Raw genomic sequence first — 24825 nt, 5'->3', positions numbered from 1 at the left:
TCCACACTCGCCCCTATATCATACCGACACTTCTTTTTAAGAGTGAGCGAGTCAGTTTTACTGACATTTTCTTAATTTTGTTTTTCTCTGGTAATTTTAGGCTAATTTTACCTAGAAAGAATGATATTAAGGATACTTTCATAGGCCGACACGAGCTGAGCCCAGAAAAAACATTATGAAAGACCTTGCGGCAGGCCCAAATTTAAATTTTTAACAAGTTCACATGGGAGTAGTAGAATTTGTTTTTTTCAACCGCTCTTTCACTGAACGTCTTACTTGATATTTATGAATTTTTTTATGATGTCAGAAAGTGGCTGCTACGGAGGATTGAGGAAAATGACTGTATTGTTCGTGGCGAAGATTTGCCTGCACAGTCTGACTGCAGTTATAAATGTGTAGGTATAACTCAGCAATTAGTGGCGGGCTTAAGGGTAGGTTAGGCTAAAGGGTTTAGGATAGGCTTTGGCATTTATGTATTGGTTGTTAAAATGGCTCTTATGCAAAATTAAGGTAAAATTGAAGACTACTACCGTGCTCCTCTGGTTTGATAACTCTCAGTGTATGTGCAAAATGGGTGCTGCATTTAGTACCAACCCCCAGGGGATGAATGTAGAAGTATAAACAAAAGACAGTAAATGTCATAAATAAACAAAAGACAGTAAATATAAACATAAAAAACTTTAACTTGACCAAAAAGTATAAATTTTGTTCATGAAACTTACCTGTCAGATATATATATAGCTGTATTTTCTGAAGTCCGACAGAATTTAAAAAACTTCCGACACACACAGTGGTCGGCCAGGTGGTTAGTACCCATTCCCGCCGCTGGGAGGCGGGTATCAGGAACCATTCCCATTTTCTATTCATAATTTTTCTGTCGCCGGTGCTGGAAACACCTGTTTCCAGTACCTCCATCTTAGATTTTGGAAACTTCATTGCCGCTAAGTATCCTAATTGTCTTTTAATTTATTTACTTGGATTTGTGGCTAGGCATACGCTATCTTAAATTGATTTGAATTTGATTCATTTTTGCATAAGATATCTGAATCTAGTTAGGCTAGTTTCAGAGGGTTGTTTGTCGCAAAGATAGGGGTGTGGCTACCGAAAGCTTCGGTAGATCCGCACTTGGTATGCACGAGGGGTATGAGTCTTGCTTCTTTGTTGATTTGTCATGTAAGGAGTGTGAGACTTTGTTCTAATTCCGTAAGGAAGAACGTATGATTCGTATGTACGCAATTAATCGTAAACATGTCTAATTCCGTAAGGAAAACGTATGATTCGTATGTACTCAATTAATCAGTAAACAAAAGTCTCAGGGTAGTGAACCTGCTAACCTTCCTGTAGACTTTTTTTTGCCTAACCCTGTAGTATGGCTACGGGTTATGAATATGTCTGCGAGAGGTGATCGCTCTCCTTCATTGTTGTGAAGAGTGCTACTTCTGTTATTGTTTCTCCTAACCCTGTAATGTTGCCTTCGGGCCCTAAACAGTGTCTGTAGAGGTTATTGCCCTTTCTCTAATACTCTTTCGATTCGTATCTTAGAATCGAAAGTGCTTGCTTTAGAGAGCAATAGTGAAGTGGCTAAGTGCAGTGACAGTGCCCTTGTGTAGTGGAGGGTGCGTCAGATCGGCCTTATTTCGCCTCTAGGCCGGGACCTCTGCTTGACTCCCAGGACCCGGGGAGAGAGCATGTCGAAAGCCGAAGGAGGGTTACGAGGAACCCCCACCGATCTGGCGTGCCTTCGGCAGTTTTCTGATGAAAATCCCCAGACTGCCTAAGTGCGTGCACGTGCACGAATCCTGAAGGATTGCTTCTCGTCCTCCGAAGCGTCCTCCCCGCGCAGTGGGTTGGAGCTTTCGGAAGGACTCGCGCCCTCTAAATAGAAGCTTTATAGAAGAGGACGCCTTCACGTCCTCTCTCTCTCGTTATACGTTCCAGTGAGAAGTAAGAAGGCGAACGTCGCTGATCACGTGTACGTCTTTCCACCGAGAAATATGAAAAAGAAGTCTTAGTAGCAGGACGCTTTTGAGAGCGGACGTCCGAGCTTTGTTACTGTGAGAATAAGAAGGCGTTCCCTCGCCCCTCGTATTCTCACACGATCAACCCTTCTCCTGAGACTGTTTCGTGCAGTCGGATTTCTCTCCGAGATGTATCTCGCTCTTCCCTGAAGGCAGTTTCTCTCGCTTGTTTTGACGCCTGTCAGAAGCGTGACGCTTTTCTGCACGTTTCTTTTGACGCTCGGCTTGGACGGGACGTTCGGATGGACGCCAGGCGCGCTGCGGGTGTCACGCCAATCGCGCACCAGTGGACGCCGAGCGCGCGCCAGTGGTCCCGAGCGCGCGCGCCAGCGCACGCCAGTGTGTCGCCTGGCTGAACGTTTCTGTTGAACTCTTCAAGCTCTTGTTTACGATTTGGTCCTCAAGAATTTTTACCTCTACCTTCGGTGATACCTTATACCTCACATGCAAAGAATGTGAAGTAAGCAGTGCTTCGGAGGAAGCTTAAAGTGAACAGACAACTTCGTCTTCGAAACCCAGCAAGACCTCGGGTTTCGTGAATTCAAGAGGTCTCTGTCAATATTATATTGCTTTTCGCAAAGGTGGATGGAGTTAAGGAAAGCTCAAGGGAAGATCTCGTTTTCTCTACCGCAGTCAAGACTTTGCGATAAGGCAGTTACGGGTTATGTAAAGGCTCGATGTCCTGCATGTCAGACTCTCGGCAACGTTCAGTAGGATTCTTGCAAAGGCACTCATCAAAGGACGCTCTTCAGAAAGCGCAAGACAGGACTTTCTTTGCCATACTGCCAATAAATTTTAAGCTTTAGCAGGCATTAGTTGTGATACGGGAGAGGAAGCTGGTTGGAGAGTTTCTTCCTCTTCCCAGGATAATTTTGCAAGCTTTTTAGCCCCAATCTGAAAAGGGTTTTTTTCAGATGATAGATTTTTGTTAGTTTCTAGTCGGGACTACGCTGCCGAATTGAACATCGTCGTTCTACCTGCCGTAAGCCCAGTCTCTTAACAGGGATTCTTGCCCCTTCCTCGTTTGAGACGGGAATCGGAAAAATAAAATGCCCTCGACTTCCTGGATTACGTTTTGTCAATTCAGTGACTTTCCCCATTGACAATATACTATCGTTTTGTCAAGTAGTGGGTATCCCCTCATTGACAAAATATCTCTTTGTCCCGTAAATGGGTTAGTTCTCATTGACAACTCTCATTAACTTGATATTGCGTAAGCGAATAAGCTCTTATTGACAAGATTCGGAAGAGCTCTCATTCGTCATTCGCAGACTCGTACAAGAAAATAGACTTGTAGACTACGTCAATGAACGCTTATGTCCAATAACATAAGAAGCTTGAGCTGTCTGCTTCGATTCTCTTAAGTTTTGTTCATGAAACTTGCCTGTCAGATATGTATGTAGCTGTATTTCCGAATTCAGCTATATATATGTCTGCCAAGTAAGTATGAACAAACTTTATTGTGATATAATTTCATATTTTGCCTTGCGTTATTTTACTCTGGTTGGTTCAAGTCATATACGCTTGCTGTAGTTACCTCTTCGGATGGCAACCGAGAGGTCTATTGTCTATTTTAAGGACATTTAATCGTTACTCCCTGCAGCCTTCCAGGAGTTTCCGATTTATCTTTCACCGTTGTATGGTAGTGTTCTGACGACACAAACGCATCTATATATTTAGCGTTTTCTGTTTCGCTTAAATATACCAGCTTGAGAGTCTTTCTGCTCAGGACTCTCGGCAACGTTTCAGTAGGATTCTTGCAAAGGCACTCATCAAAAGGACGCTCTTCAGGAAGCGCAAGACAGGACTTTCTTTGCCATACTGCAATAAATTTTAAGCTTTAGCAGGCATTAGTTGTGATACGGGAGAGGAAGCTGGTTGGAGAGTTTCTTCCTCTTCCCAGGATAATTTTGCAAGCTTTTTAGCCCATCTGAAAGGGTTTTTCAGATGATAGATTTTGTTAGTTTCTAGTCGGGGACTACGCTGCCGAATTGAACATCGTCGTTCTACTGCCGTAAGCCCAGTCTCTTAACAGGATTCTTGCCCCTTCCTCGTTTGAGACGGGAATCGGAAAAATAAAATGCTCGACTTCCTGGATTACGTTTTTGTCAATTCAGTGACTTTCCCCCATTAACAATATACTATCGTTTTGTCAAGTAAGTGGGTATCCCCTCATTGACAAAATATCTCTTTGTCCCGTAAATGGGTTAGTTCTCATTGACAAACATCTCATTAACTTGATATTGCGTAAGCGAATAAGCTCTTATTGACAAGATTCGGAAGAGCTCTCATTCGTCATTCGCAGACTCGTACAAGAAATAGACTTGTAGACTACGTCAATGAACGCTTATGTCCAATAACATAAGAAGCTTGAGCTGTCTGCTTCGATTCTCTTAAGTTTTGTTCATGAAACTTGCCTGTCAGATATGTATTAGTAGCTGTATTTCCGAATTCAGCTATATATATGTCTGCCAAGTAAGTATGAACAAACTTTATTGTGATATAATTTCATATTTTGCCTTGCGTTATTTTACTACTGTTGTTCAAGTCATATACGCTTGCTGTAGTTACCTCTTCGGATGGCAACCGAGAGGTCTATTGTCTATTTAAGGACATTAATCGTTACTCCCTGCAGCCTTCCAGGAGTTTCCGATTTATCTTTCACGTTGTATGGTAGTGTTCTGACGACACAAACGCATCTATATATTTAGCGTTTTCTGTTTCGCTTAAATATACCAGCTTGAGAGTCTTTCTGCTCAAAAAATAACGGACCTATTTCTTCGTAGAATAGGGTAGCTGGCAACCCAGACATAAAGTTAAGAGACGACGTTCGTAAGCTGCTGGCTGCTGCTGTGTCTGTCCTCCAGTCCACTGTCCAACCGAGCCAGTAACAGATCGTGCGCTGTTATGCGCGGTAGGTTACGTCTCTCTCTCCTGCGGGATTGACTGACTAACCGTATCTCTGTGCTGGCGGTTACGTCTCTCCTGCGGGATTGACTGACTAACTGTATCTCTGTCCTACAATCACGGACTTTAGCCTAAGATTGAGGGGATTTCTTACGTGAATGAATAAACGTTGCATTCGTTTTGCCTTACTATGTTCAACAGAGTTATCTCTTAATCCTTTCGGTGCTCGTTACCGCATGGTATAGAACTACGAGTATACCGCAACATTGCACTTTTATATGCTCTCCTGCTTAGGCAAAGCGCAGCCTTATTAGGGAAGTAAGCATACTCGGGGAGGGAATGGATGAGCTTGCTGGGGACCATTTCCTTCCTGAAGAAGTTTGTTTCCTCGAATAGACTGCAATTCAGACCTCCACAGTTTTTTTTCCTACCGGGAAACTGAAATATTATTCAAGATCTAGGAATGATTCTGAACATCTCTCAGTGCGTCTATCACCTGAGGTGATAGAAAGAAGGTGCCGGACATCTGGATAGGGTTTCAGATGTCCTGGATCTTAATCTGAAAGAAGTAAAAGCAATTCGGTCGTCCCTTCAGTCCTCGAAACGAGTTTTTTGGAACCAGTTGTCCAGATCAACTCTGATATTCCACAGCTCTCTCATATCTTAAGAAGTATCTTCTCTCGGTCCCTGTTCGAGTTTACGAGAAAGAGCCTATTATAACAACAGGCGTAGAATGTAACGATCCTCTAGAGGTTCGTTACAGGATTGCAAAAGTCCGTACGAATCGTCTCGATCGACGGCAGCAACTATTGACTTCCGAGTGGAATCTTTCTTTAGAAGTAAGTTGAGAGTTGTGGAGACTTTAGGGACGCCCTTTCATTCTTCTCTTCGATATGTTGAGGACGAAGAGGCTTCTTCTTCTCTGCTCCCTTATTCTCGATCCGGGATCGGTACCATTAAACGTCATCCTATGATATTGAACGGGGATGGATGTTTAGTCTCTTTTCCCCTTTTTCAATCGCTTAGGAAATGTAATAAGAGGATTTATGACGTCACAGGGAACGACAATGACGCTGATCGCCCCATGTTGGCCTTCAGGATCCTGGATTCACAGAGGTCACATACTTCCTAGTTCACTTTCCAAGGACCTTTTCCGAGAGAGTCGGTCTACTCTAACTCGAAAGGTACCTATAACCTCTCCGCTCTGAGTCTGACTATGTTCAGACTATCGAGATGATGACAGGAATAAGATTACCGTCTTCCATTTCCGTCTGAAGAATGGGATAAGCTGGCAGTCACAACTATTAAAGAATTACGCAAAATAATAGTTGTTGACGGCCTTTGGGCTCAGAGATTTGCGTCTGTCAAACAACAAAGCCCTTCACGATCTTTGGAGTTCTGTGGAATCTCGAAACTCGTCACCATCTACTTTTTGTCTCACCTGTTTTCTCGGAGTCAGACACTCGTGCGAGATCAGGCGACATATAGTAGCCCTGAGTTTCTTGTTGACGAAGTCGGTTGCGTTTATACACCCCGATGATCGTGTAACATGAGACCAGGTTGGACTGTCAGGCATTCTTCCTTCGAGACTGAATCGCCTTTTTGCTCCTCGCTCCATTCTCCTCCCCTTGGCACCAGAAGCTCGAGTCAGGAGTTGATTCGCTGACGACGTTGGGTTGCGTTGATACACCCCCCAAGGTTTGCTTAGATTGAATCGCCCAGGCAGTCCAGACACTCATCCTTCAGCGAAGAATAGTGCCTTATGGTCTTCAGGGTACAGCCTTGCTGTCCTTGATTCATCTGACTGGTCAACTGGTCGGTCACCTGACTTTAGTACAGACGGACTGACTGTGCATGTCCAGATTGAAGCTTTCAATATGGAACTTAGACGTAGTCTGAAGTTCTTGATGTCAAAGCATTCGAACCTCTCCTACCTGTTAACTTCTTGCATGTGATCAGGAAGGCCTTCTTCTAACCACCCTAGATACGACAAAGAGGGTTAGTGAGATTTTAAGCCATCGTCACAAGTTTTGGCTTTAGAGAACACAAGGCGGTGTGCTCTCTAAGCCTTCCGTTGTGGCCTAAGAATGGAAACCCGTTTTGTCCTTGGGCCAGGAGCTTGGAAGCAAGGATGGCACAAGTTAGTGGGCAGGAGCCAGAGAGAGTCCTGTGCCCTGTCGGGTCTCTCAAGTTTTATCTACATAAAACTCAAGAAAGTCGAAGTCATTCGGGCAATCTGCAGTGTTCCGAAAAAGACCAGACTTGCCCATATCGAAGAACACCCTGGCTTTAGTGTTAAGGAGTTCTTTCAAAAATGCTCCTTCATTGTGTTTGCACAAAGATTTGAAATCTTTTTATCTGAATGCTCACGAGGTGAGGGCGCGGCCTCGGAAGCATTTCACAGAGCATGGCACTCAGTAACATCCTGAGTACCATGTTTTAGCGAAGCAACTCTGTGTTCACTTCACACTCCCTGCGAGATGTGAAGATGGCATATGAGATCTGCTGCTCGCTAGGGCCATACGTGTCTGCAGACACAATCTTGGGGGCAAGAAGTACCACTCATCCTATCTTGTAGAAAATGGTTAGGAAGAGCTCTTAATTTAGTTGTTGAGTCGCCGACAACGGCGACTTCTTAACTCTTAAGCCTTAGTTAACACACCTTAACTTTAGCTAGGTTGGTCAGGTGGTGATATATATATTTATATATATATATTTATTTTACTTCTTAGCCCTCATGGTATGGTCAATATGGTCTAGTCACATTGTGGTCACGCCCCCGTTGACAGATCATCTGGAGTGCACCAGCTTTATAGGTCTCTACCTCGCTGGCAACTCTAGTAAAGCAGAAGCAGACTTGGGTGACAGTAATCACGAAGTCAGCTATGCTAACAGGTGGAACCAAGATGTAAATCATCTGCATGCATTTGTTTCCCAAAATCCTTCTTTTCTGTCCCTTCCCACCTCCAAAGGTGGGATTCAGCTATATATATATCTGACAGGTAAGTTTCATGAACAAAATGATATTGTTATGATACAATAAATTTTGTTCATACTTACCTGGCAGATATATATAATCAAGTACCCACCCACCTCCCCTCAGGGGACAGTGGAAATAAAAATTATGAATAGAAAATGGGAATGGTTCCTGATACCCGCCTCCCAGCGGCGGGAATGGGTACTAACCACCTGGCTGACCACTGCGTGTGCCGGAAGTTTTTGAAATTCTGTCGGACTTCAGAAAATACTGCTATATATATATCTGCCAGGTAAGTATGAACAAACTTTATTGTATCATAACAATATCATTTTTGTGACTGAACCATAGATGCACTAGCCAAGAAGATTGAAAGTTGCACTTCCCTTCAACCCAACTTTGCTGCAGATTGATTGGGAGTTTTATCTTGTGCTGATAAAACAATCAGAGATGGCTCGCAAGAGTTAGCAGCACTGGTTACTGCTGGAATCATTAAGAGAGAACAATGATGTGCATTCACCTCAAAAGGGGTGACACCTTCACATCGCACCCTTGGATCGTAGTATTTTTTTCTAAAGCCACCATTGAGCATGTAGCAATGGAACTTCAGAAGAAAACTACTCAGGATCTGCTAGCTGCTTCTTCTGAAAGGACCAAGGAAACAGTTTGTCCTCCTTCGACTTCATTCTCTTCAAGAATGGTATCCCCTGCAACAGCACCTCTTAAGGGGAGGCAGAGGCAAGCTCTAGTCATGGCCTCAAACTAACATTCTGTCGGTACGACCGACAAAGAAATCAACGACCAAGACCTCTTCTTATATGTGAGGATCACAACAGTGGGAGCCAGACTGTAGCATTTTTGGACCAAATGAGCAGAAAAGGAGGCCGAACCATGGGGGTTCTGCAAGTCATCAAAGAAGGGTATTCCATCCCCTTCAAAGAAAACCCCCCCCGTTAGTTTCCTCTCCCATCAACTTGGAAGCTTACTCCAAAGAATCTGAAAAATTTACTGCCCTCGCAAGAGAGGTCAATTCTCTTCTCAAGAAAGGAGCAGTAGAAATACTAGACGATGTCAATATGAATGGGTTTTACAACCTTCTATTTCTAGTCCCCAAATCAGCGCTCTGAACTTCTTTGTGAAGACCACGAAATTCAAGATGGAAACCAACCTTTCAGTCCTGTCAGCCATTCATCAAGGAGATTGGATGGCGTGTATAGATATGCACGGCACCTATTTCTATATCCCCATACATCAAGAATCCAGGAAGTGTCTACGGTTTACATTCCAGAACAAGGTCTTCCAATTTTGTGCTCTGTTTCGGCCTGTCAACTGCTCCCCAAGTTTTACCAGAGCCCTTGCCCCGCTGGCAAAGTGGCTTTATCTAACAGGAATCAATGATTGTCTGTATCTAGATGACTGGCTCCTTCGCTCCCCATCGAGATCAAAATGCGTAGAGGACATTCAAGAGACTTCAGTTGGCCCAGAATCTTGGTCTCCTGATCATCGAATCATAGTCTCAACTCAATTGATTCTATATTTGGGAATGAGGATAGAATCTCAGAGTTGTCAGGCTTTTCTGTCCAACAAAAGAGTCCTATCTTGTTTACAGAAAGTTCAAAAGTTCCTCTCTTGCCTTTCGTGAGCTGCCAATGAGTGGATGAGCCTTCTAGGGACCCTTTCGTCCATAGAAAAGTTTGTGCCCTTGGGAAGGCTGCATATGAAACTGCTTCAATTCTTCCTCAAGGCCAACTAACTGGCAGAGGAAAAATCAACCAGATTACCTTGTGTTTCCGATCACTCTAGAAATCAAAGAGGACTTTAACTGGTGGCTCATAGGAGGAAGGTTTGCAGACTAAGTTATACTAAGTTATAGGGATAGGAGGATAGGTTTGATGAGCTAGGGATAAGATGAGTAAGTTCTGTACTGTAATATTAAGGCGATAAATCAGGTTAAGGAGAGTTTTGAGTTTCATTTCGTAACCTTCAAATTTGTTCTCATGATCCTGCTTCAGTTGTGTAAAAGAAGGTCCGTACGCTGTGTCGTCATGGCTGGCGGTTATCCACCATCTCTTGTAAGCAAGAGGCTTTTCTCACTGTGGAGCAACAGAGATGGCAGATACCTTAGACAGTCCTCTGCAGCAGTATACCAGGGAAAGCAGGCCATCTTCTGTGGCTGGTGTCATAGAGGAGGTCTCTCTCTGGTCAGAGCTAATATTCAGCAGGTCGCAGACTTCCTAGTCTCTCTTCATCAAGAGAAGCTTCTCTCAGTTTCAGCTGTTAAAGGCTATTGGTCTGCACTAGGCTTAGTCTTAAAGCTGAAGGGTGTAGGTATTTCCTCCTCTTTGGAAATACCTATGCTCAAGAGAAGCTTCGAAAGGTCTTGCCCACCCAGAGATCTCAGGCCTCCTGAGTAGGATTTGACTCTCATCTTGAGGAGCCTGGTTTGTGAACTTACGAGCCTTCACGAGAGTTGTCAGACAGGGATCTGACCCTCAAAACCGTTTTCCTGGTTGGCCTGGCATCGGCAAAGAGAGTTGAAGAACTTCATGGTCTTTCCTTCAATGTTAAACACTCGAGGGGAAGGGGGATCATTTACGCTCAATTTCGTCCTGGGCTTCGTAACGAAGACTTGGAACCATCGGTCCTTGATGCTAGTTCGAATCTTACTACCCCCTCCCTAGAGGACTTTGTTGGTAACGATCCAGACGAGATGCTACTTTGTCCTGTTACTGTGCTGTGGAGCTATCTGACATCTCCAGCCTGCGCGTTGACGACTCTTCATTAGCACTGGCGTGCTCAAGAAAGATGTATCCAAGAACACTATTTCTTTCTGTCTTCATAAGACAATCAGAAAAGCGTACTCCGCTGAAGGTGGGGATGATGCTGGTACCGTTCATCCAAGAGCTCACAAAGTCGGAGGCATTGCACCTTCCCTCACATTCTGTAAGAACCTGTTGGTTCCTCAGGAACTGAAGGCATGGGTGTGATCGTGTCAGACCACCTTCACTCATTACGTTTGGGATATATCTCACAAGTCCTTGGACACTTTCTCCTTGGGACCCATGGGGCTGCTCAACAATTTGTGTAGCTTACCCAGCTCCTCTGACAGGATAAGGTTGCATCTCACCTTATATGTGCAGTATGACTGAGATTATGAATGAGAGAGTGACTGGCTCTCCTTCTCCTATTCATCCTACTCCCTTCCATGCTGGAATTGGCGGCCAATGTAGGTAACACTATCTTTGAGCATCCATTGTGTTCTTTGATTAGATTATGAAAGCATATATCTCCTCCGTCCCCTAGCAAAGGGGTGAAGGAGGTTTATGACATAATCAGTCTCTGAACGTTAATGGTTCTTTTTGCTTTTCATATGAACTGGCTAATGGTTCTTTTTGCTTTTCATATGAACTGGCCCAGAAGTTTAACTCTTGATCCCACAGTTCCTATACTCCGATCAAGTAGTCAAAGGCTTAATTTTTCTCCTCATTCCCTTGCCCAGGAAGGAAATTCAGGTGTGATGATCACCAGTCAGTTTATAGAAGCGCACTCAGATTCCTCCCTCCAACCAATGAGTCTTTCTAATGTAAAGGTAAAGGACCAAGGGTTTGCATGTATTGGGTAGGAACAAATCACAATTTTTTCCTAACTATAGAAACCTGAGGTCCTTTACATTAATGACCACCTCATAGTTAGGAAAAATACAATGTACTTTTAAAAAATTGTGATATTAGAATCTTCAGTTTTATGTAATGTTTTCTAATGATCTTTTACCTTCTCACATTTCAGAGCTTCTGCCCTCAAACAAGAAGTTGTTAGTGTGTGGCTTCAAGGTTTTGGTAATGAAGGGGGTCCAGCAATGAATTTAAGGGGTGCGCCGACTGCCGAATTTCAAGGAATTATCGAATTTTAGTTATTAACAGTTTTCAACTGTTTCATAACTAAAACATATATCTTGAAGTGATAACTCTTAAGAAATATTATAGATTATTTTATTGACAATTTTGTTCACCCTTATTATGATATTGTGAACCACAAACTGTAAAAAGAATTGTAAAAAAGTCACTGAATAATTCAGGATAGGTCCAAGTGATTTATGGACTCTTTTTGACTGTTTTATGCATAAACAAAGATCTAAAATTGTTATTGGTATAAAAGAATGTTGAGATTGGTTTATGGGCAATTTTGTTCTTAGCTTTTACAGCACTGTGAATGAAAAAGACTTGTACAAGACATGATTCTACACTGGATCAAGTATGATATATACTATTTAGGTCCAAGGGAGTTATGGACTTTTTTTGTTTTTGACAGTTTAATGCATAAATAAACATCTAGAAATGTTATTGGTATAAAAGAATGTTTAGATTAGTTTGTGGGCAACTTTGTTCATTGTGTTTACAGCACTGTAAACGACATTGTAAAAAAAATTGTGAAAAGCAAATGTGCAAAAAATTCATTCAACAGTAATTGTTCCCCATTAAAATATCCCATTTTCTCTAGCGTTGGCATCATAGAGAAATGTCTTTAATAATATAGGGATAACTGGTTTTATAGCTGGTTTTAAATAATAGATATTCATGATTGTTCCTCATTTTTGAGTTCAAAATTATTACTCTTTTGCTGTTTCCTGAGAAGTTTTTTCTTTTTTTCCAAATGTTTCGATCTCAAAGAAGACTGAAGTAAGACTTGTGTTTATTCAGTATTATTTGTAGAATTACTGGTAAAAGTTAGACTTCAGGTATAAAGTCATTTCTTTATAGAATGGGGCCTTATGATGTTGGCACTCCCCATAAATGCAAATTGTAGGTAATATTTAAATCATGAGAGAGCGCAGTTCTATTCATTTGATTATATTGTAATTTCATGGCATATTTCTTATATGACAAAATAGTTTCAGTGCAAAAATCAGCTTTCTAACTAATAGCTTCCTGGTTATTGTTACAGAATAAGCATAATTTTTGTTTCTTGTGCCATTTTCTCAAAACATAGTTTTGTTCACAACACTTACCTGTCAGATATATATATATATAGCTGTATTCTCCGTAGTCCGACAGAATTTTCAAACTTACGACACACGCAGTGGGAGGCCAGGTGGTTAGTACCCATTCCTGCCGCTGGGAGGCGGGTATCAGGAACCATTCCCATTTTCTATTCAGATTTTCTCTGTCGCCGGTACTGTCAACACCTGTTTTCAGTACCTCCGTCGTTGGATTTCGTAAACTTTCGTTGCCACTTGAGTATTTTGATCTTTTGGTTTTTTTGACTTGGATTTGTGGCTAGGCATACGCTATTGTGGACTGTTTTGGGTTTTGCTTTGATATTTCTTGGTTAAGATGTCTGGATTTAGTTCTGCTAGTTTCAGAGTATGTTGTGTGGAAGAGTGTAAGGTGAGGCTACCGAAAACTTCGGTAGATCCTCACACTGTATGCACGAGGTGTAGGGGATATGTATGTTTGATAAATGATCGGTGTAAGGAGTGTGAGAGTTTGCCTGATTCCAGTTGGAAGACTTATGATTCCTATGTGCGTAAGTTAGAGCGTGACAGGATCAGGAGGTCTTCCTCCAGGAGTGTGTCAGCGAGTAGAAGTCAGGGTAGTGATTTTTCACCTGCTAACCCTCCTGTAGACTTTGCTATTCCTAACCCTGTGGTGTTGCCTTCGGGCCCTGAGGTTGTGTCTGCGGAAGGTAATACCCTGTCTATGATTATGGATTCCATCCGTAACCTGGAATCGAAAGTGCTCGCTCTGCAAAGTGGTGTTGTGAAGTGTAGTGATGGTATTAGTGCCCCTAGTGTTATGGAGGGGGCGTCAGATCGGCCCTATAATGCCTCTAGGCCTGGACCTCTGTCGGACTCCCAGGACTCAGGGAGTGTGCAAGTTGAAAGCCGAAGGAGGGTTACGGGGGCTCCCCACCGGTCTGGCGTCCCTTCGGCAGGTCCTGATGACGCTTCCCAGGCTGCCAAGGATCGTGCTCGTGCACGAATCCTTAAGGATTGCTTCTTGTCCTCCGAAGCGTCCTCCCCGCGCAAGGGGTGGAGCTCTCGGAAGGACTCTCGCCCTCTTAAGAGAAGCTTCAGAGAGGAGGACGCTTCACGTCCCTTTTCTCGAGATGCGTTTCGGTCTTCACCTGAGAGTTTTGATGCTTTCCTGCCGCAGAAGAGGACCAGGACGTCATCGGAGGATGACTCTGTTGAGCGCCCCAGTCGCTCTAGGGAAAGAGCTGTCGCTTTTCCTGTGAGAAGGAAGAAGGCGTCCCCTCGCCCCTCGTCTTCCCACAGGATCAGCCCTTCCCCTGAGAAGGAGACTTCTCCTACGAAGAAGATTCTGCTAGGAATGCAGCGGCAGTTGGCTTCGTTTATCGCCGAGAGGGAGGCAGAGCCGCGTCGACGCAGGAAGGACTCGAGGCTGCCTATCAAGAGGTCCAAGCAGTCCCCCTCTCCTTCTCCTCGTTCGTCTCCTTCGTCTGCTTCGTCGCCCTCTAGATTTCGTTTGGCACCCCAGCGCGTGTCTAGAGGTTTTGATGAGCGTCACCCCAGACACTCTCTAGACCGTAAGGCTCATCGCAGGGATCGCCGAGCTTCTCGACATGACGCTCCTCTCGCTCCCCTTCATGACGCTCTGCATGCTGCTCGGCATGACGCTCCTCAGGCTGCTCGTAATGACGCTTCTCATGCTGCTGCTACTCGTCAGGATGCCCCTTTCGCGGATCTTCGGGATGCTTCAGAGGCTGCTGTTAAGGATGCCTGGCCTTGTTCTGCGAGTACATCTTCGAAGCGGAGGTCCCTTTTGCGAGTTGGACCTCAAGATCTTAGACCTCCTCGGATTTTTAAAGACTCTCCTGTTGCTCCCGTTGAAGAGGGAGAGTTATTAAGTTCGTCGGAGCCTGCGGATGAAGAGCAGCCTTCTACTTCGTCGTCGACTTCGGACTACCAGGTTTTGGCCCGCCTTCTGAGGGACTTGTTTGGAGACAAGTTCCAACCCTCTGCCCCTCGCTCTCCTCCTTCGCAGTTAGCCTCATTGAAGACGAGGAGAACGCCAGGCTTTGTGAAGATGTCGATGTCTCTTTCTACGAAGAGAGCCTTCAAGAAAGTCCACGATTGGATGGATTCTAGGAAGGCCCAAGGCAAGACTTCTTTTGCCCTGCCTCCGTCGAGGTTGAGTGGAAAGGCGGGGATATGGTATGAAACGGGAGAGGACGTTGGTTTGAGAGTTCCTTCCTCTTCCCAGGGAGACTTTGCCAGCCTTGTGGATGCTCCAAGGAGGTCTCTCCTTTCCTCTGCGAAGGTGTCTTGGACTCTTTCGGAACTTGATCATCATCTGAAAGGGCTGTTTCGAACGATGGAGGTCTTCAACTTTCTGGACTGGTGTTTGGGAGTCCTGGACTTGCAGTCTCGGAGTCCTGACTCAATTAGTCTGGAGGAACTGTCCAGCGTTTTGGCGTGCATGGACAAGGCCGTCAGGGATGGTTCGGATGAACTGGCTGCCCGCTTTTGTACGGGGCTTTTGAAGAAGAGGGCCTTGTACTGTAACTTCACCGCGAAGTCTGTTTCTCCCTCACAGAGGGCAGAGTTGCTGTTCGCCCCTCTGTCGAGCCATCTTTTCCCTCAATCCATGGTCAAGGATCTTGCCGTCAGCCTGCAGGAAAAGGCTACCCAAGACCTCCTGGCCCAGTTGTCCAGACGTCCAGCAGTCCTTTCGGCTACTCCACTTGGACAGGCTTCCAAGAAACAGAAGCCCTTTCATGGAGGAGCTTCCTCGAGATCGTCTCCACGAGGAAGAGGTCTTCCCAGAGGCAGAGCCCCTTCCAAGGTTAGGGGTAAGAAGTGACTTGTCGGACCTTCAGACACCAGTTGGAGCCAGGCTTCTTTCCTTCGCAAAAGCCTGGAGAGCGAGAGGGACGGACAGCTGGTCCCTCGAAGTCATCGAAAAGGGATACAAGATTCCATTCCTCGAACTTCCACCACTGTGCACTACGCCCAGGGATCTGTTGCCCTCCTACCATCAAGAAAAGCAGCAGATTCTTTTCGATCTGCTCGAGCAAATGCTCGAGAAGAGAGCTGTGGAACAGGTCCTAGATTTGGAATCCCCAGGTTTCTACAACAGGTTGTTCCTGGTGCCAAAGCAGTCGGGAGGATGGAGACCAGTCCTGGATGTCAGCAGGCTGAACCATTTTGTGGTGAAAGGAAAATTCAAGATGGAGACGTCTCAGTCGGTTCTAGGAGCCTTAAGACCAGGCGACTGGATGGTTTCATTGGACCTGCAGGACGCTTACTTTCACGTCCCTATCCATCCTCAGTCTAAGAAGTACCTGAGGTTTGTCCTGAGGGGACAGGTCTATCAGTTCAGGGCTCTTTGCTTCTGGCTAAGCACAGCCCCGATGATTTTCACGGTGTTGATGAGGAATGTGGCGAGATGGCTTCACCTTTCGAGAATAAGAGTCTCGCTATACTTAGACGATTGGCTCATTCGAGCCTCGTCGGAGTCGAGGTGTCTGGAGGACCTTCATACAACTTTAGAATTGACAAAGTCCCTAGGACTTCTTGTGAACTTCAAAAAGTCCCATCTGATCCCAACTCAGTCCATCGTGTATCTGGGGATTCAGATGGATTCAGTGGCTTTTCGAGCTTTTCCGTCCCAGGAACGACAGCAGCACTGCTTCGACAAAGTTTCAGCCTTCCTGGGGAAAGAAACATGCTCGGTGAGGGAATGGATGAGTCTGCTGGGGACCATTTCCTCGCTGGAGAAGTTTGTTTCCCTGGGGAGACTGCATCTCAGACCACTCCAGTTTTTCCTTGCGGAGAACTGGGAGAACAAGGAGGATCTAGAAGTGACTCTGAGGATCTCCCAATCTGTAAAGGATCACCTAAGGTGGTGGCTCGACCCCGCAAAGCTTGCAGAAGGTGTTTTTCTCAGCCTTCAGAGCCCCGACCTAGTGTTGTTTTCCGACGCGTCCACGTCGGGATGGGGAGCAACACTAGGGGGGGGGAAGAAGTGTCAGGCACCTGGAGAGGGGAACAGGTGTCCTGGCACATAAATCTCAAAGAATTGGGGGCAATTCTTTTGGCACTCCAATTCTTCGAGGAGCGAGTTTCAGGCCGAGTAGTCCAGATCAACTCTGATAACACCACAGCTCTGGCGTACCTCAAGAAACAGGGAGGAACACACTCTCGGTCCCTGTTCGGCCTAGCAAGAGAGATCCTGCTGTGGGCCCAGGCACGGAATGTAACGATTCTTACGAGATTCGTTGCAGGAGTGGAGAATGTCTGTGCAGATCTACTCAGTCGGCTACAACAACTGCTTCCGACCGAATGGACCCTTCACCAAGAGGTATGTCAGGAATTGTGGAGGTTATGGGGATGTCCCTTGGTGGATCTGTTTGCGACATCGAGGACGAAGAGGCTTCCTCTATACTGCTCCCCTGTACTCGATCTAGGAGCAGTAGTGGTAGGTGCCCTCCTCTGGGATTGGACGGGGATGGACGTTTATGCCTTTCCCCCGTTCAAGATCTTGGGAGAGTTCATCAGGAAGTTTGCGGCGTCAGGAGCAAGGATGACGTTGATCGCCCCGTTTTGGCCTTCGAGAGAATGGTTCACAGAGGTCATGACCTTCTTAGTGGACTTCCCGAGGACGCTACCTTTGAGAGTCGATCTACTCAAACAGCCCCACTTCGAGAGGTACCACAAAAACCTCCCCGCTCTGAGTCTGACTGCGTTCAGACTATCAAAAAGTTGGCCAGAGCGAGAGGTTTTTCAAGATCAGTGGCAAGGGCTATTGCCAGTGCAAGAAGAGCTTCCTCTAGTATGGTGTATCAATCGAAGTGGGCCTGCTTTCAGGAGATGGTGTAGGAAGAAGGGCATTTCCTCAACCATGACCTCTGTGAATCAGATAGCCGACTTCCTTTTTTATCTGAGGAAAGAAGAAAAGCTTGCAGTCCCAACTATCAAAGGATATAGGAGTATGTTGTCAGCGGTTTTTAGACATAGAGGTTTGGATCTAGCAAACAACAAGGACCTTCATGATCTTTTAAGGTCTTTTGAAACCACTAAGGTGGCTCAGCCAAAGCTGCCTTCCTGGAACTTGGATGTGGTTTTGAAGTTCCTGATGTCCAGTCCATTCGAGCCTCTCCATTCTGCGTCGTTGAAGGATGTGACCAGAAAGGCTATTTTCCTAACCGCTCTGGCGACGGCGAAGAGAGTTAGCGAAGTTCAAGCCATCAGCAAACATATAGGCTTTAAAGGACATAATGCTGTATGTGCCTTAAGCCCTACGTTTTTAGCCAAGAATGAGAACCCATCTAACCCTTGGCAATGGGAGCTTTGAAATCAAGGGTATGGCGGAAATTCTTGGACAAGAGCCAGGGAGAGTCCTGTGCCCTGTCAGTGCTCTCAAATTTTATTTGCATAGAACGAAGGAAAGTCGAGGTCCTTCGGACAGTCTGTGGTGTTCGGTGAAGAGGCCAGACTTGCCAATGTCGAAGAATGCACTGGCGTTCTTCTTAAGAGATACTATTAAGGAGGCTCATACAAACTGTCAGGACAGTGATTTTAAACTGTTGAAAGTAAATGCTCACGAGGTGAGGGCGATTGCAACCTCAGTGGCATTTCAGAAGAATATGGCACTCAGTGACATTCTGGGTGCCACTTTTTGGCGAAGCAACTCGGTGTTCGCTTCACACTACCTGAGAGATGTGAAAACGACATATGAGAACTGCTGTTCTGTTCGCTAGGGCCATACGTTTCCGCAGATACAATTTTGGGGGGCAGAGAGTGACACTCATCCTATCCTTTAGAAAATGGTTATGAAGTGTTTTTTAATTTTATTATTGTGTTTTTATGGTTGTTGGGTCGGCCGCCAGAGGCGGACTTCCCAGTCCTTAGCTTAAGTTATGCTATCATAACTTAGTTAGGCTTGGTCAGGTGGTTGCTTTGCTTCGTTGCCCTCATAGTATGGTCAATATGGTCTAGTCACATTGTGGTCACGCCCCCGTTGACAGATCATCTAGAACTCACCAGCTATACAGGTCACTACCTTGCTGGAGACTCCAGTAAAGCAGAAGCAGACTTTGGTGACAGTAATCACGAAGTCAGCTATGCTAACAGGTAAGGAACCAAGGTGTCAATCACCTACATGTAATTTGTTTCTTAAATCCTATTCTGTCTCTTCCCACCTCCAATGGTGGGATTCAGCTATAGTATATATATTTGACAGGTAAGTGTCGTGAATAAAATGATATTTTGATGATAAGATCAATTTTGTTCATACTTACCTGGCAGATATATATATTCATAGTGCCCACCCACCTCCCCTCAGGAGACAGTGGCACTAGAAAATCTGAATAGAAAATGGGAATGGTTCCTGATACCCGCCTCCCAGCGGCGGGAATGGGTACTAACCACCTGGCCTCCCACTGCGTGTCGTAAGTTTTGAAATTCTGTTGGACTACGGAGAATACAGCTATATATATATCTGCCAGGTAAGTATGAACAAAATTTATCTTATCATTAAAATATCATTTTTTTTTTCAAAAATAAATTCTTGTAACTCAAAGAACACTGAACCAAATTTGATGAAACTTTTACAGAATGTAGTATAACTGTATACGTATCTTGATTTGTGAAGAGGGAAACTGATTTTTAATTTTAACTTTTTTTGGCATAATTTAAACAAATTACATTGGGATTTTTTTCAGATGCAAAATAAAAAAATTAACTTATAAGTCAAATTTCTAGCATTTTCTGTGATAATTCTCATTATTAGTTGAAAAATAAGAATTTATCATGGGGCCTCATGGCGTCGGTGCTCCACTTAAGTGCAAGTTCTTGTGATTGTTGAATAAATTCTTAAAATAGGAAATATAAAAATATAACATTCTGAATATCAGGTTTGTGCATTGGTGAAGGGAGAAGTTGGAGGACATAAAATAATAATAAGTGGTAGATGCAGTGAATAAGAATAGAAGAAAGTGAAAAAACTTGGGGTTTCCATAAATAAACAAACGAGATCAAAGAACCGAAGGCTAAAATGAGCATCTTGGAATATCCTTTGAAAACCAAGACTGAGGAGGAGGAGGATTCGGTAGTGATGCCTTTTATCAAGTATGAAAACGTAGATTTAGCGGGCAGTGATGCCCCAGCCAGCCGTACCTCTCTATCTTTGGATCCGTTGATGGACATCAAGACAGAAATGAAGATGGAAGTGGATGTGTGTTATGAGTCTGACAGCAGCGTCACACACGATTCTGAAGATTTCGTCTCGGCGATCGGAGACGAATACGATTCGCCGCCCGTCAGAGAGGGAGTCGATAAGGAGAAGCCCTTCGTGTGCAATGACTGCGGGAAGTCGTTCTCCCAGAAATTGGATCTCGATGACCACGCGGTGATCCACACGGGCGAGGTGGGTTTCGCCTGCCACGACTGTGGGAAGTCATTCTCCCAGAAATCAAATCTGAGGACCCACATGGCAATCCATAGAGGGGAGAGGCCCTTCGTGTGCAATGATTGCGGAAAGTCGTTCTCCCAGAAATCACATCTCAAGACCCACATGGTGATCCACACGGGGGAGAGGCCCTTTGTGTGCAGTGTCTGTGGAAATTCGTTCTCCCATAAATCATCTCTCAAGGATCACATGGCAATCCATACAGGGGAGAGGGCCTTCGTGTGCAAGGAGTGTGGGAAGTCGTTCTCCCAGAAATCCCATCTCAAGACCCACCTGGTGATCCACACGGGGGAGAAGCCCTTCTTGTGCAAGGAGTGTGGGAAGTCATTCACCAGAAAGTCATACCTCAAAAGACACTTGATGAACCACAGAGGGGAGGGGACCTTTGTGTGCTGTGACTGTGGGAAGTCTTTCTCCTATAAATCAAGTCTCAAGGATCACGTGGCGACACACACGGGGGAGAGGCCCTTCGTTTGCGATGACTGCGGGAAGTCGTTCTCCCACAAATCAAATCTCAAGACCCACATGGTGATCCACACGGGGGAGAGGCCTTTTGTGTGCAGTGTCTGTGGAAGGTCATTCTCCCATAAATCTAGTCTCAAGACCCACATGGCGATCCATGCGAAGTTGATGACCTTTGCCTGCAAAGAGTGTGGGAAGTCGTTCTCCCAGAAATCGTATCTCAAGAGCCACATGAGGATCCATCTTGAGGAGAAGCCATTTGCTTGTGAAGAGTGTGGGAGAAGGTTTTCCTGGAGAAACAGCCTGAAACGACATTTCTTGACTCACACGGGTGAGAAGCTTTCCAGATGCACTGACTTTGGGAATTTGTCCTTACAAAAGTCATGTCAGAGGGTCCATATTACTGTACTACTTACATTGCTTACAACACTACTTACAGTCTTAAAAACATTAAGGTTTGTCAAAAAAAAATACTGTATATACTCGTGTAACATGTGATCTCGCATATCGTGCAACCTCTAAATTTTTATTGTGTATCTCGTGTATCATGTGAGTTCAAATTTTGAGACCATATTCTGGTTCAAGTTTAATAAAGTAAAGAGAATGCTAAAAGTATCATTAGTAATGTTATACTTGTGTAAATGCATACAGCCAGAAGCAGCTGATTTGCCATGAACAACCAAATCCGATAACAACAGCGGTTTGCTTGCATTTCAACCATCGTGCGGTAAGTAGAATAGGACTGACATATTTTTACTTTACTATATCCTCATTTGCCGTGGAGAAAAGATCGACAAGGGCATATCCTGCTTGATTTAAGCTGCAAGGTGTAGCTGAAGCAGAGGAAAGAATGTTCCTCTGCTAACAACTATTATCGTGCATCAGCAACATAGATGAAACTCCCGCAGACTTTGGTATAGTACCATCAACCTCGACCGTAACAAAAATTTGAAACATGTTTTGAACAAAACTATTTGGTATGAAAGAACACATTTTACTATTTTCACTGAAAAAAGATGAATATGTAAAACTTGTAGTATTCTGATGAAATCAAGTGATAATATCAAACACAATCTGTTGATCTTTTTACACAGTAAACATTCCCTCAGCGTCATCTATTGAAAAAATAACTAAATTTTGTTCACAACGATACGTATTGAAGTGATATTTTGACTTGAAAACATTTCGTATAGCATAAAATAACCTTGGCCCATATCAGTAGAGTATCTACAGATTCATTTATGCTAACTAGAGGCAAGAAAATTGTTCTGATTTGAGTTCAATACAGCAAATTAAACTTACTGCGCAATTGCCGTCAGCTGATTTCCAAATCAAAACATTCATTGCTATGTTTGTATTTTATAAGACAATATTAATATGAAGATACATTCAGTATTCCTGGATGCAGTGAAGTGAAGCATAATTTTTTAAAAGATACATGAAAAAGATGCATATTCATTGTTTGTATTTTATCATACGATACTAGTAAATGAATATTACATACGCTAATTGTATATCTCACGTATGATACGACCCCCCTTAAAATTAGCTCTAAAAATAGTCTTCAAGAGTCACATGCTATGCGAGTATATACGTTACTTATTCAAAGTTTCATAGCTTCTGATTTTTAATTTTGATTTTTTCCCCATTCTTTACTTAAGATTCCTAATATTTAATTCTAACAATTAATTCTAATGTTTTTATTAATGTTTCAGCTGTGGAGCAGAGTGTCCTTACCGGGCAGCAAGAGAAGCCTTCAGACGAAGAAGTCCCGTAGGAACTTCGTGAGTCGGAGGGTCTACACTTACGAGGAATACATTGGCCTCGTCATGGAGAGCAGACAGGTATTTTGGATAGGCCTATGGATTCATCGAGGGTTAAAATTGCAGTTTTTTTTTTATAGAGACAGGGAAATTTGTGTTAAAATTGCAGGTTTTTTTATGTACACAGCAAAATTTTTGTTAAAATTGTTTTTTTTTTTTTTTTGCTACAGAGAAAGGAATTTTTTTTCAGTTGAAACTGCAGGGTTTTTTGTATGTAGGAAGGGAACATTTCTGTTAAATTAACCATTTTTTTATGTAGAAAGGATTTTTTTTATGTAGAAAGGATTTTTTCAGTTAAAATTGCAATATTTTTGTAAGTTGGAAGGGACTTTGATCAGTTGAAATGGCAGGTTTTATATGTGTAGGAAGGGACCTTCTCTGGGTCGACCTGTGTTCGCCGGTGAAAAGGTCCTTCTTACTACTTTTCTGATATAAATAATTTCCAAATATACCAGAGAAAGTTAAACCATTGGTATGCAGAGGTTACTACCCTCGCGCGAGCACCTCAAGGGCGTCGTGTATAAAGAAAGGGCGTGTGAAAGCCACTAAACACAGGTCATCTTCCAATTAGATTACTCCTTCGTCAATACATGAACATGGGATGAGCCGTTACAGCGGTCTCAACCACACCGCTCCGACTCCCCCAGCCCCCGCCCGATGCGAGCGCCATCTAACATCCTTCTTTTGGACTCGTGAGCACCGTACTCTTTCAAATTGTGCCTGTGTTTTTCTGCTAATTTTGAACTTATTTCATCATGGCTGAAGCTCTACCTTCACCTGGACCAATGTTAAGTACCATAATTTCTGTTTTCATTAAAAACAGCTTATGAATTGGTATAATCCACGTAATTTTGGGGTTTTTATATGAGCATGGTACCGGCCATGTGCAAACAACCGATCGTAAACAAAGCATGTTTGTTTCGGTCTGCCCCTACGTGTATTTTGAGATTGCTATTCGCTTTCTTCTTTACTGCCACATTCGATCATACGTCTCACAGTGTTATTACTGTTCCACTTATAATTCAGTTTAATTTACATGAGACTGTTCGTATTAGCGGATTTCATTGTATTGGACGTCACGAGTCCCGTTATTATTTTTAGATAGTCTTGATTAAGCGAGAAAGAGAGCTCCTTTGGACAGTTCGGAGAATTTGGTATTTATTAACATCTTGCATGTCCAAGCATTATCTTAAGGCGTTGAGAAGATTCCTTGCCGTTTTAGTCTATAGGGTGAAACATCGCGGCAGGCCAAACAGGCCGCGGTGACGGTTGGCCTTCCGTGGTGTTTTACTCTAGTCCTCCCTTCCTCGCTTACTCATGTTATTTATTTATGACTATCCGTTTATTATTTGTTTTTATAGTTTATGTGTTATGAGAGCTTTTTCGTTCATATACGAATTGTAATAACTACTGTCTAGTACTGGAAGAGGCTGGATACCCCCCCCTCTTTTCAGTTGCCTTATAGTAGCCCGCTTGAACACTATTGCTAGCAAGGTTGGATTATTTCCCCCTTTTGTTAGACTCAGTTAAGTACTATCTTAACAGTTCTAAGTACATAGGTTACACGGAATTGGGGAAAGAATTTCCCCCTTCCGTGTTCGAGAGAGGCTGGATTGATCCCCCTCTTTCGTTGCCTTATAGTACTTTTAAGCTTGGCTACGTATTAAGGTTATTATGCTTTAGTTTAATCTAGATAGACTCTCATATTTTATGTTTTCATTCAAGGTGATTCCATTGCTTTCATACTTGAGCTAGGCTGTGGTACCATTCTCGAACATAGTTAGCCTAGGCCCCCTGTTCTTGGTCCAGACCGATAACATTGTATCATAGTGTACCACCAGGTTTTAATGCCAATTATAAAAAGTGGTCTTGGGAAACCACTTTCCATAGTGTTCCCCGACTTTACCAAAGAATTAACTTTAATTGGTATTTCTATCTTCTGTGGTCTGCGATACGTTATCTCGAATGGTCCATTAACATCGTGGTTAAGACCAACCACTATCGGCCGCCATTTGCGTTTCTTCCTGTATTCCTCCCAACATGTTCTACCATTAGCCCCCCCTCCTTTCTTCCCCCGCCATGGCTTGGGGAAGATAAGGACAGGGTGGAGTGGTGAGTAATTCAATAAGAATTACCTTACGGAACTCCGTTCGCCGGAGCTCCGCTGATGGAAATTCCGTCTTTTTAAGAGGTTACGATTAGAAACA

The 24825-nt window shown here is 43.9% G+C and overlaps 1 protein-coding gene across 6 annotated transcripts in view; it reads left to right on the top strand.

Annotated features, from left to right (window-relative positions):
* Positions 1 to 305: 305 nt before the first annotated feature.
* Positions 306 to 24825, top strand: part of LOC135204667 (gastrula zinc finger protein XlCGF52.1-like) — a 41041-nt gene continuing 16521 nt past the window's right edge. The window contains exons 1-4 of one of the 6 annotated variants that reach the window (XR_010312282.1): positions 306 to 395; positions 11689 to 11738; positions 19588 to 21250; positions 22511 to 22639. Coding sequence is in view for 3 of the 6 variants with exons in the window: in XM_064234817.1 (XP_064090887.1) it covers positions 13233 to 15725 (2493 nt within the window). In the remaining 3 variants the exon portion in view is untranslated. Of the gene's footprint in view, positions 396 to 11688; positions 21251 to 22510; positions 22982 to 24825 lie in introns of those variants that run through there. The other 5 variants (XR_010312283.1, XM_064234819.1, XM_064234817.1 and 2 more) reach the window with 5 other exon arrangements.

Source organism: Macrobrachium nipponense, chromosome 47 (genome assembly GCF_015104395.2).
Source record: "Macrobrachium nipponense isolate FS-2020 chromosome 47, ASM1510439v2, whole genome shotgun sequence".
Taxonomy (NCBI): Eukaryota; Metazoa; Arthropoda; class Malacostraca; order Decapoda; family Palaemonidae; genus Macrobrachium; species Macrobrachium nipponense.
The sequence above is the reverse complement of the archived record's forward strand: the minus strand, read 5'-3'. Positions and strand labels throughout refer to the sequence as shown.